Source organism: Pogona vitticeps, chromosome 2 (assembly GCF_051106095.1).
Source record: "Pogona vitticeps strain Pit_001003342236 chromosome 2, PviZW2.1, whole genome shotgun sequence".
Classification (NCBI taxonomy): Eukaryota; Metazoa; Chordata; class Lepidosauria; order Squamata; family Agamidae; genus Pogona; species Pogona vitticeps.
In genome coordinates, this window is record NC_135784.1 from 91,397,062 (window position 1) to 91,409,518 (window position 12,457).

At 38.5% G+C, this 12,457-nt stretch overlaps 1 protein-coding gene and 1 non-coding gene across 13 annotated transcripts in view; both read right to left on the reverse strand.

The window, feature by feature from the left end:
- Nucleotides 1-12,457, reverse strand: part of GALNT10 (polypeptide N-acetylgalactosaminyltransferase 10) — a 91,359-nt gene that overhangs the window by 56,890 nt on the left and 22,012 nt on the right. For all 12 annotated transcript variants that reach the window (XR_013541832.1, XR_013541831.1, XM_078385613.1 and 9 more), the window contains exons 2-3: nt 2,418-2,520; nt 676-814 (exon numbers count right to left, since the gene is read on the reverse strand). Coding sequence is in view for 10 of the 12 variants with exons in the window: in XM_078385613.1 (XP_078241739.1) it covers nt 676-814; nt 2,418-2,520 (242 nt within the window). In the remaining 2 variants the exon portion in view is untranslated. The remainder of the gene's footprint in view (nt 1-675; nt 815-2,417; nt 2,521-12,457) is intronic.
- On the reverse strand, nt 8,377-8,540 carry LOC144587710 (U1 spliceosomal RNA). The gene has a single exon (XR_013542864.1). It is a non-coding gene; the product is annotated as a U1 spliceosomal RNA (small nuclear RNA).

Sequence of the window (12,457 nt, forward strand, 5' to 3'; positions counted from 1 at the left end):
CGCTCCAGGAAAATTGCCGTTAAGCGAAAACATCAAAAAGCAAAAATAAAAACCCCATTGAAACACATTGAAACCCGTTCAGTGCGTTCCAATGGGGTAAAAACTCACCGTCCAGTGAAGATCCTCCATACGGCGGCCATTTTCGCTGCCTGTATAGCGAGGAATCCGTCCCTAAACACAGCGGGGAGCCATTTTAATCACCCGGCGGCCATTCTGAAACCGCTGATCAGCTGTTCGAAAAACATCGTTTTGCGAAGAATCAGTTCTCGAAGCAGGGAACCGATCATTGCAAAGCGAAATTCCCCAATTCAGACCATCGTTTTGTGATCACAATTGCGACTGCAAAAAGATCATTGTTAAATGGTTTTGTCGTAATGCGGGGCAATCGTAAAGCGAGGCACCACTGTATACCACAAAAACACACAAGAGACAGATAATTAGGTACTGCTGGAAGATGTGTATATTACAAATTATATTTGATTCATTTACTTTTAACTGCTATTTCAGAAGTTTCTGAGGTACCAAGTTTTACATTTAATCTGAAAGATAACTATATGGAGGATTCATCTGACTTTTAACACCAATGCTAGTTGATATGTCATTTCAGAGAGAATACAGGAAAATCAGTTCTATAAATAAAAATTTTCATTTTCTCCATAACAAATTTGTACTTACTTTGGGTGTCGTATATCTGGTAAAGAGCGATTTAGAGAAATTTTGTCACTCACAAAAATATTAAACCCATTTTCTCTGTATGCCTGATCTACTCGTTCAGCATCAGTCATAGGATATGGTTTCCCCTGTTCTCCATTTCCTACAGGTACAAAACAAAACAAGAGGAGCCATAAATATCGTATCCTAAGCAGTAAAGAATTCATCCACATCAAAAGCTCAGGAAGCCATTTTAGCAGATCCTTTCTTTCCCTTAGTTTCAGACAGTACTGTATTAGTTATGCCATACTCCATCACTAGCCTGGTATCATTTTATCAATGCACTTCATAACTGTTAAGCCACCAAGCAGTTGTAAGACAGATGATGCAGCTTTAAGAATGTTGTTTTAAGAACATGGAATGAAGCTGGAAAAGATACTGATATATGTTTTTAAAAAGGTCATAAACCTATGCTTGTTAAATTTATGAAAGTTCACAGGTATAGCACAGACATGGTTATTCATGAAATTCACTGCTCTTGCCATTTTGAGACCTCATTTTTCATGCATTTTTAATTCTTCACCTAACTATTTTTTAAAAAGCATATGGTTATTCACTTACACAGCTTTAACTTATTCTTTTTCCTTCTGGGGAAAGGCAGCCTCAATTGAAGGAGGCCACATAGTGTCTTTAAAAACCTGTAGGGGCTCCTATCAATCTTGCCTTCCCTCTATCTACCCTTGGAGTCAAATCTCAGTCTGACAAATGTTATTTTTTTAGCACTAACCACATTCATCTATCTTCCAGTTCTAGTCACTTACAACTCTTGCCCAAAGATCAGATACTATGTTATCCAAACTTAAAGAATGATGGAGATTTTCCTATGGCCACTCACACACTCATTTCTACCTACAACATTAATCAAAGTGGTGTTACTGTGCCAGCCAAGAGGCTGCCCAAAGCTGTTGTAGCTTTTCCCACATGTGCCATATTCTCTCTCTTCTAGGGCTCTGTTCAAGTGCAAAACTGCTGCTCCCAGTCATTAGGCCAGCTGTTTATCTTTCTGTGCCACTCTTAGACCAGTTGTTTATATTTCTTTCTAAGCCAACAATAGCCCGCAGACAAATGCCAGTTTATTACATATTGCCAAACTATAAAATTCAAAACTTTGCTTAACATTAATTATTGTTTTCCTCTCTTCCTTTCATATTTAGTTCATTCTTCAAAGGACAAAAACCATTCCAAGGAACCCTCCCTATCTCACAATGATACTTACCTATGGGGCTGGTGTACTGTAGACAGCTCTCCTTCCTTTCCCTGTTATCCTGTCCACTGGGGTACTTCATACCGCACTCTCATTCGAATGGCTAGACCTAGGGCAGGAGTAGGGAAAGCAGCATACCAAAGTGGCTTCTTGGACAACCACCCCATGCTGCTACTTGACATTTCCAAATTTTGGGGGCAATGAGTGCCTGATGTGATTTTTCCCCTAGTTCCTCTCCTTCAGAAGAAGCAGTCACCTTGGTGGGCTTCCAGTTACAGTTAATAATTTTTTTAAAAGACTAGCATGAAGCCTTGAGTAACATCTGCCCCAGGTACCAGACAGAAGCTTGGTAAGAACTGCTGACTTTCTTGATAATTTCTATTAGCTTAGATCTCCTCTAATATTTGTATATAGTACCATTTTACTTTTAGGATACTTAGTAGGAAAATATAGTATAGACAAAATATAGTATAGACAAGACTAAATGAGTTATCATACATACCTAACCTCTGCAAGTCTCTCTTTATAGCATCTCTATCATGCCAGTCCTTTTTTCTTAGTCCATTATCAAGGTAAACTTCTTTCTTTTGTCTTGTATGGAAACCCTTTACAAAACACAAATACATTATATATTTTTAAAAAGCATTCAAAGGTTTAATTAAGCAAATGGAATGTTATGCTTTCAAGATATATTTAAAAATTGTTTTTATCATTTTGATCCTATGTCAGTGGTTCCCAACCTTGGTTCCCCAGATGTTCTTGGACTGTGACTTCCAGAAGCACTTGTCACTACAGCTTGTGTTGGAGGCTTCTGGGAGATACAATCCAAGAGTGTCTGGGGAACCAAGGTAAGGAACCCTTGCTTCATGTCACACGTTCACTCCAAAAGCTTATTCAACACTAGCAATTTGTTTATTCTTCTACAAGCAAAACAATTAATGCAACTACCAGGAAGAGATTGGATTCCTATCTTCACTCCTCACCCATAAGAAACCTATAAAAATTGATATATTATTTGGTATCTGCTCATTTCAAAATGTCAGAAAAAGGCCCATGCTTCCTTGGATTTTGTTTGTTTGTTTGTTTCTTCCAGTTCCAACTTCAAATGTCAATTAACTCATCAGTATTGCACATTTAAACATAATAACCATTGGAAGGACATTCCTCCATTTCCCATCATATCGCTGTCAATACAGTGGTGCCTCGCTTAACGATTTTAATTGGTTCCAAAAAAACACATCGCTATGGGAAAACATCGCTAAGCGAAACACGTTTTCCCATAGAGATGCATTGAAAACCGGATAATCCATTCCAATAGGAACGGATTGCCGTCCTTAAGCGAAAATCGCCATAGGAAACATCGCTAAATGATGCAGAAAATTCTTTTTAAAAACCCATCGTTAAGCGAATACATCGTTAAATGAAGCAATCACTAAGCGAGGTACCACTGTATTCTTTATATGACAATTAAATCCAGTATCATTATTTGATGTACTAGATTTTTTTAAAAAAGGATTTTACAGATTCAATAAGAAAATTTATAAAGTAATTCTGTTTTATCAGATTTAACCCTTCAAAGCTTTTTTTGACACTGCTGCATTCCCATCACATATGCCTGAAACTGCCAGTCTCATTTCTATAGCACTAATTTATTGGCCAAAATCTTGCTGTAAAGTAAATTGCAGTAGAGTACATTCATTGAATCATTGGGGATTTAACGAGTTCTCCTCTGTAAGTTCCATTGATTCAAATGGGACTACTCTAACTGTGCCTTACTTACTAAATCCTCATTGATTCAATGAGCCTTGTTGTTATGTGTCATCAAGTCAGCACTTATAGCAACTCTATTTGGGTCTTCAAGGTATATTTAAGGAGTAGTTTCACTCCAATGAGTTTCCATGGCTCAGTGGGGATTCAAACCCTGGTCCCCAGAATCCTAGTCAGTCACTCTACCCATTACATCACACTGGGAGCTGGGTGTAGGTCCACTGGGAATGGGCCTACTTCAGTGCAATTTATTACCCTAAGAAACAGGATCTGGGCCATTACTTTTGACCCTGGAAATATTTGTTCTTTTGGATTGGATAACTCCATCTGTAGATTATTTTTTATTGTATTTTAATTTCCAGATATAGTCCAATAATACTCTCAGAATTTTTACTCTATTTTGCTGATGTTGATATCCTACATCTCTCCTCCAGTTGTCTTTAAATGTATAGTCTCCTACATCCTCAAAGAATGGCAGATATTTCAATAATATTGCTTATTATTTAATTTTAGTAAGCTTTCTAAATATGGCTTAACTTTTACACAGTCTTTGTGAACAATTCTGAAGCTGCAAGTAATGAAAAAAGATGTGTCCATCTTGTAGACTCTAGTATGATTTGATCTTATTTCCATTTGAATTTCATTGTATGATTTAAGAGTATCACATTTTATAAAATTCAAACATCTTGTTATTTTACACCGTTCCCAATATTCAAAAGAAGTTTGTTGCTTTACCTCAGCTAAAGCCTGTACTATATATAAATTGCTTGTACTATAAGAAATATTAGAGCTGTGATGGTAATTCCATATTTATTCTAAATACTTAAAAATGTTAATTAACTCATCTCCTCTCTCTGATATAGCTTTGCTGTTTTGCTTGCCATAATTGTAACTCTTCAGTTTCCAAGGTCCATAAATACTTTTTCCTTGCGTTACATAGGGCTGAACAGCACAGTTATACACAGATTTTTTTCAATAAGCAAGCAAGCGAACAAGCAAGTGAACAAACATTCAATAAATAATATGCCACTGTCCACCAAGAATCCAATGACGTCAGTGAAGGTGTCAAAATGGTCTACTTGCCCCCAAACACATCTCTAATTCAGCCTCTAGATCTGGGGGTCATAAGGATCTTTAAGGCTCATTATACACAGTATGTATGGAAAGGATTATCAAAGTATTGGAAGAGAACCCTGATTGAGAGAACTCCTCACTCCCTCCCCCCCCCTCTCTGGCTTCCAAAATATATTATCAGCGTCATGACATTTTAATTTCAGCTGTCCTTTCCTTGTTCCAAAGTATTCAATGTCATCTTCCCCCAAATGACCATAAGTGACAGATCGATGAGTGGGAACATATCTAGCTAAAAACTTGCCTCTCTTATAAATTCACTTTCTCAATATGCTCTGCTACAGGATAGAGATGCTTCTCATGAACTACAGTACTTTCCAGGGTTACCATAAATATTGCTTAGGCAATGTATATAGAGTGCTTAGAAAATACTATAACATTATACAAAATTGTTATTACCACTATGAAAGAATCATACTGTATGCATTAGTGACTCATCACACCATTTGTGTATATTATCATCACAATACAAAATCATATATATCTTTCATATATTCTCTCTCCATGTCTCACATGCACAGTTAGCATAGTTAGTAGTGCATGAAAGAGAAGTTTCAAAAAAATGCTTTTCTAGGTCTCTTGAGACATGCATTTTTCTGTATTTTTAATAAGAAAAATTTAAAAGTAATGCATAACAGCCTGCCAAATTGCAACATTTGGACCAAGGTTAATTATTATAAAATTTTAAAGTAACAACACACTTTTCTAAGCAGCAGAGAATGTATTTCATAATTATACTGTAGAAGGCTATATTAGCCCTAGATTTCCTGCTAAAATATTTAGAAGGGAACCCAAGACTGTAAATTATATAAATCACAACTACAGTATTCAAAAGGCTCTCTTCATTTGTGCCAAAGCAGGTATTTATATATCTCATCAGTATAACAGAAAGCTGAGAGATTAAAGTTTTCCTGCAAATTCCACTATAGACTGTACCAGGCCTGAAAAGGTTTGGTTTTGGCTATTAAAAAGTAAATAATAAAAAAAAGAGGAAGTGCCTAGACAGGCACTTACGATTTTATTCTTTGGAAGTGGAGATATGAGGAGCCTTAGGTGATATGAGGGGCCCTAAAATCCCTCAGTGCAAAACGACTGTTGCTGCAGACGGTGCTTTTTGATACATCTTACTTAAAATTTTTCTGTTAGAGTTGGGAGTTTATCAAGTGGTGTTGGGACCAGAGAAATTCCTCTAGTGGTCCACATGCAGCCTATAAATGGCATTTTGCTCACCCCTGTATTAAACGGATTGCACCATGTCATGCCAGGCTGCTGATTTCATCACATTTCAGGAAGTGGCTATGTCCCAGGAAACTGTCCATTAACATATTCTACAAATACCAACTTCGTTGAAGAAATGGTTTTTCAGTATACCATCCTCTCTGCACAGACGTCTGTCTCCTTTCTTGATCTTAGCTACTTCCAGCGATTGACACACATACTTCAAAGGTCAACTTCAAATAACATAATTAATACAACTTCAAAGCACATATTCTTGTGGATCAAAAGTCACAAGTCTGCATGAGAACAAGGCATCATTTTGAAAAGAGGGTTCTCCCTACAAAAGAGTGTTCTGCCTACAAAAGTTTGTATAGTAATTCAATTTTCATCCAACAACAACTGTACCAAATTCATCCAACAATAACTGTACCAAATTTTTTGAAATTGTAATTCTGCATTAAAATAGCTCTTTCTTGTTTAGTTGTGTCCAACTCTTCGTGACCTCATGGACCAGAGCATGCCAGGCCCTCCTGTCTTCCACTGCCTCCCGGATTTGGGTCAAATTAATGTTGGTAGCGTCGGTGACACTGTCCAACCATCTCGTCCTCTGTCGTCCCCGTCTCCTCTTTCCTTCACACTTTCCTCAGAAAATAAAACAGCAACCTTAACACTAAGGGCAAACAAAAAGCTTGCTCATATTGAATATAACCAGGTATGGGTGTAAAGCAACTTTATAACTGGAACAGCAGCTTGCCTCTTTAAAAGTGGGACTACTAAAACTAGCACAGTGCTTATATACCACTCCACAGCATTTAAACACTCTCTGGTCAGTTTACAATTTTCTTTTAAATTATGCAAGCTACACATTCCTCCCTCTACACGAGAAAACAGGATACTCAACCCTAATATTGTTCTCACTTGCATGTGAAGAAACCTTATTTAATTTTTGAATAAACTGATTTCCTCCCAATACAGAAAATTGTATTCGGATGAATAATTACTATTCAAATTATTAATTCACCATTAAGAAACTGAACTAAACTAACACAGGGGAGGCCTTTCCCTTGGTCCTGACACCCTCACATGTGCATTCTGGTGAGGACATGGGAGAGGGCCTTCTCTGTTGCTGCTCACAGACTTTGGAATTCCCTCGCACAGGAAGCCAGGTTGGCTCTGTCTTTGCTGTCCTTCTACAATTAGCAAAGGCCTTTCTCTTCAAGCAGGTTTTGATTAGTGACTAGCTGTCTAGGAGAGTTCTAAAATGGGATGGTTTGCATTTTTACTGCATTTAAATCTGTTTTAGTAATGCTTTTACTTGACATTTTGAATATATTTAACTTTAAAAAATAATTTACGGTTTTTAGCTTTTAATACTGTGCTTTTCATGATGCCTCAGGTCCTTTTTAAGGAGAAAGGTGAGGTAGAAATATTTTAAATAAAATAAAAATAAGTAAGTGAGTAAGTATGTAAGTAAGTAAATAACACAGTGTATAGAACAATAAAAAAAGGTGTGAACCAAGACATCCCTAGTCATGCCTCACTTTCATCGTTGTTTAACCATTTAGTCGTGTCTGACTCTTCATGACCCCATGGACCAGAGCACGCCAGGCCCTCCTGTCTTCCACTGCCTCCTGGAGTTGTGTCAAATTCATGTTGGTCGCTTCGATGACACTGTCCAACCATCTCATCCTCTGTTGTCCCCTTCTCCTCTTGCCTTCACACTTTCCCAACATCAGGGTCTTTCCCAAGGAGTCTTCTCTTCTCATGAGATGGCCAAAGTACTGGAGCCTCAGCTTCAGGATCTATCCTTCCAGTGAGCACTCAGGGTTGATTTCCTTTAGAATGGATAGGTTTGTTCTCCTTGCAGTCCAAGGGACTCTCAAGAGCCTCCTCCAGCACCAAAATTCAAAGGCATCAATTCTTCGGCGGTCAGCTTTCTTTATGGTCCAGCTCTCACTTCCATTCCATGCCTCACTTTAGATTTGACTTATTACCGTATTTTTTGCCCCCATAAAAAGTGTGTGTGTGGGGGGAAGTGTGCGCATCTTTTGGAGCGAATACTGTAACAAAGGGTTCAAAACCTCTTCAGCCACCACTACCCAGAAGCCTCCCACCGCCGTGCTGGGAGGCCTCTGAACTGGCACCAGAGACTGCTTGCTGTGGCAGCTGCATTGGACCTCGCCACTCTGACATTTGTGCTGCTGGCTTTCCAGGATCTGCCTCTTAGAACCCACCTGGAAAGCCAGCAGAGCCAACAGGCCTATGGTAGCAAATTTAAATGGCAGAGGGCAGTGAAAACAGCTGAGGACCAAAGGGGAAAGAGATCAAAGTGATTCTAGAAAGACCAGGGGAAAGTGCAAACACAGTCCCCCACTACCACAAATTATGCAACTGACTTTCCCACATTTGGGGAAATCACAGGGATCAGCACATCCAAAGTATAATGGATGAGCCTCACCCTGGGAGAACCACTTCCATGATCATGGTATCAACCCTGCCAGGTAAGTATGAGTTGGTGTGGCCCCTGCACCTCCTGCCCCCTTTTTTGCCCTGCCCCCCCAAGGCATGGTGATCTCCCCGGCTGTACCTCCCACTCAGAACAAGGCTGCACACCCCTGGTCCCGCCAGAGGCCAAGAGAGCTCCTCAGTGTTTTGGGATGCCCCGCAGAACCCCTATTGGGGGCCGGGTGTTCCTCCCACAATCCTCCAATGCACAGGTATTAGCATATCTGCCTGCTTGCGTCACCCAGATGGCTTCTCTATTGGAGAAGCAAAGCAGGAAGGAGGAGTCTCTTTCTGTTCACCTTCTGTGGAGAAGTTAGCTGGAGGCTACAACAACTCTCTACAAATGACAGCTTTATTATCCTTTATATATATTGTGAAAAACCACAACTGTTTTGGGATTTAGTTTGCAAATCTTTAGTTTTCAAAGAATAAAGCTGCCATCTGTAGAGAGTTGCTGTAGCCTCCAGCTAACTTCATCTTGTGTGTGTCTTATAGTCAGGTGTGTCTTATGGAGTGAAAAATACGGTATATACCCTTAGGTATATGCTCTGTCAATTTCAGCAGTTTCATTTGTTATAAAAGGATAATACTGACTTATTTTAAGTGACTGCTTTGAGGAATGAAATACATTAATGTACATAGTATTCTTGCAATGCTTATAATATTCTTATATAATATAAATTCCCAAATACTACTATTATTTCATGAGAAAATGCACTATTTTGAGGAGGTTTTAGAAACCTTACTACTATCTTAATCATCTAACATATTTGAGAAGGGGTAAAGTGTAATATTCCTCAGAATCATGCAGCCATTCTCAATCTTTTTTTGGTCACAGCTGTAAACACAATATGAAAGAAATATAGGCTAAATCAAGATTGTGTAAGCTGTAGAACAAATCTTATAAGGTAGTGCATGAAGAAGTGTTTCTAGTCTGTGGCCCCCTTCAAATGTGCCAAGCCCCTGCAGGCCCATTGAGAATGGCTGTGAATATCTTATCTCTTGCATCTTGATAAATCACAGTGATCCAGAATTGTTGTTGTTGTTTAGTCGTTAAGTCATGTCCGACTCTTCGTGACCCCATGGACCAGAACACGCCAGGCCTCCTGTCTTCCACTGCCTCCTGGGGTTTGGTCAAATCCAGAATAGTTCATATATGCTTAAGTATTTTCCTCTCTTAAATATTCCCTACTACAGCGGTGCCCTGCTTGACGACGATAATGTGTTCCAGGCAAACCGCTATTAAGCGAAATCGTCATCAAGCAAAAAAAACCACAAACCATTGGAATTCTTTGAAAACCATTCAATGCATTCCATTGGGGGAAATACCTCATCGTCCAGCGAAAATCCTCCATAAGGCAGCCATTTTGGGACTCCTGTCTTGCGAACAATTGGTCTGGAAAACAGTGGGGAGCCATTTTGCGAACTGCCGATCAGCTGTTTCTAATCATCATCTACTGAAAGAATGGTTCCCGAAGCAGGGAACTATTCAAAGCGATTTTGTCGTCAAGAGGGCACCACTGTAAAACTTTCATGTGTTCTTTGAACTCTCTAAATTAAAAAGCAGTGTTGCCATTGGTGTAAGTTATCGATTTTTACTATTGTAATTATCCTATTAAACAGGTTCTAATGTATTACATGTTCAGCATAATCATGATGTTATATGTTCCCTTCACATGTAAGAGAAGAAATACTGCAAGGCAACCTTTTCAAAGGAGGGAAAATAAATAACTATAATCATGTCGTCATAAGGTATGCTGAATAAGGCTGACATCAAATCCCAGGTAGCCGGCTCAAGGTTGACTCAGCCTTCCATCCTTCCGAGGTCGGTAAAATGAGTACCCAGCTTGCTGGGGGGGCAATGTGTAGCCTTTATAATTAAAATTGTAAACCGCCCGGAGAGTGCTTGTAGCGCTATGGGGCGGTATATAAATCCAATAAATAAATAAATAAATAAATATCATCAGCCACAATGATTTTTCCCCCCAGAAATTAAACATTTCCAATTTCTCCTCTGAATGTCCTGAGTCTCCCATGGCATCACTTTCATTGCTGAGAAGGTACTGGAGGCCACAAGACAGGAGAAGGATGTTTTCAATTACCAGAAATTGCCACCACTGGGATGACCTGAACAGTATAAGCAATTTTAGTAATTAAAGACTTACTCATCCCATTCTGTGCCCCCAAAGGCTTTCCAAAAATTAAAGTGTTCACATGTGAGCTTTAAAACTTTTTTTTCAATATCTGAAATCACTAATGATATGTAGTTTTTGTGATGAGCCATTTTTTGGCAGTGAGAAATCATACATATTGAGGTCTTTATTTCATCGGTCTTGATACAGTAGTTTGGCCAGACGCAATATGATTCTAAATCTAACTAAATCCACGAGCAAAAAGTGAAGGTTACTAATTGCTTTTTTTAAAATCAAGATTTTTTAAAAAATGTTTCCAATGATATGTATGGTCCAGGTATGTTGTATTTGTATTTGTTCCAAGAATAGGTATTCAAACCACTGGATCGCACTGAAGGGTTTTCAATGCGTTTCAATGGTTTTTTAAAATTTGCTTGACGATGATTTCGTTTAACAGCGATTTTGCTTGAACGGATTAACGTCGTCAAGCGAGGCACCACTGTATTGAAAGAAAATACATTTACTGTACTTGATTTAATTTAGTAACAAACTGTTCACAGCACATGTCCATGCATAACCCAGTTTGTAAAGTGAAGCATTTTTCCCCATATGAAGGCACTGCCTCATAAACTTTTGCTTCCACAAACTCATTCAATGATGTGGCTGGCAAAAAACCCACAGTAATTTTTGAAGAAAGTTCATTCCATATTTTTAACATTGCTTCTGTACATGTGAGACACAATTTATACCAGAAATTTTCTCAAAGTTGTCTTCTATGCAATTTCTATTGTGCCAACATTACACTACCTTAATATCATAATGAAGATAATTTAACAGCATGGTAACAATTGTCCTTTTCCTTTCTAGTAGAGGTTCCTTTGAGCTATTCTATGTGGATAGATAATTCTATTAATGGTGGGCAGGGTGGCTCATTTAAATATCTTTGTCCTAGTTCTAATGGGAGAGTTGAGGAATGTAAGCATGTTGAAACCCAATGATCAGCTGTTTGCTGATCGTCGTAAAGCGAAAAACAGGGAACCGATCGTTGTTAAATGAAAAAACCCAATCTAAACATCGTTTTGCAATCGCAAAAACTTCAACGTTAAGTGGATTTGTCATTAAATGGGGTAATTGTCCAGCAGGGCACAACTGTAGTCTACTCTGGGTGGTTTATTTTGGGAAACCTGAAGGTACCTCTGCTTTATAAGTCCTGTGCTTCTGCTGTGCACCTAGAGGGATTTCAACCAAAATTTAAAACTCTGCAACCATTCTATCATCCTAGATTTATCAGCAACTCCCAGCTCTTTCTCAGCCTCTTTGAATTCATTTGTCTATCTTCCTTAATAAAATGAAAACAATCCATTCAACTGTACTGAAGGGAAGAAGGGACAAGGCTTGTAGCCTTACTTTACATAGACTTCTGAAGCAAACAAATAAGAAGCAGTCACCAGAACAGACATCTGAACAAAAAACCTGTGGAAAAAAACAGGAGAAAAATGTCTGTGTGTCTGTCTCATTCACACACACCCTTATTTTCTGCAGTAGTTTATGCTGATTTTAAATTCATGATCAGCTTGCTTATCAAAACTGGAGATGTGTTACTCAAACTGAAACATAGTAATGTAATTAACCTTCATGTCTACCAGGACTTCCAACCTGATGAAGAGATCTCCAGTATAAGAAATTCAAGAAAGGGTGCATTAAATGTGCAGGTCATTTTCTTTTTTTATTGCTCCCATACCTTTTTCTTGAAACATTTTTTATATCCAGATATTTAAAGTTCAAAACA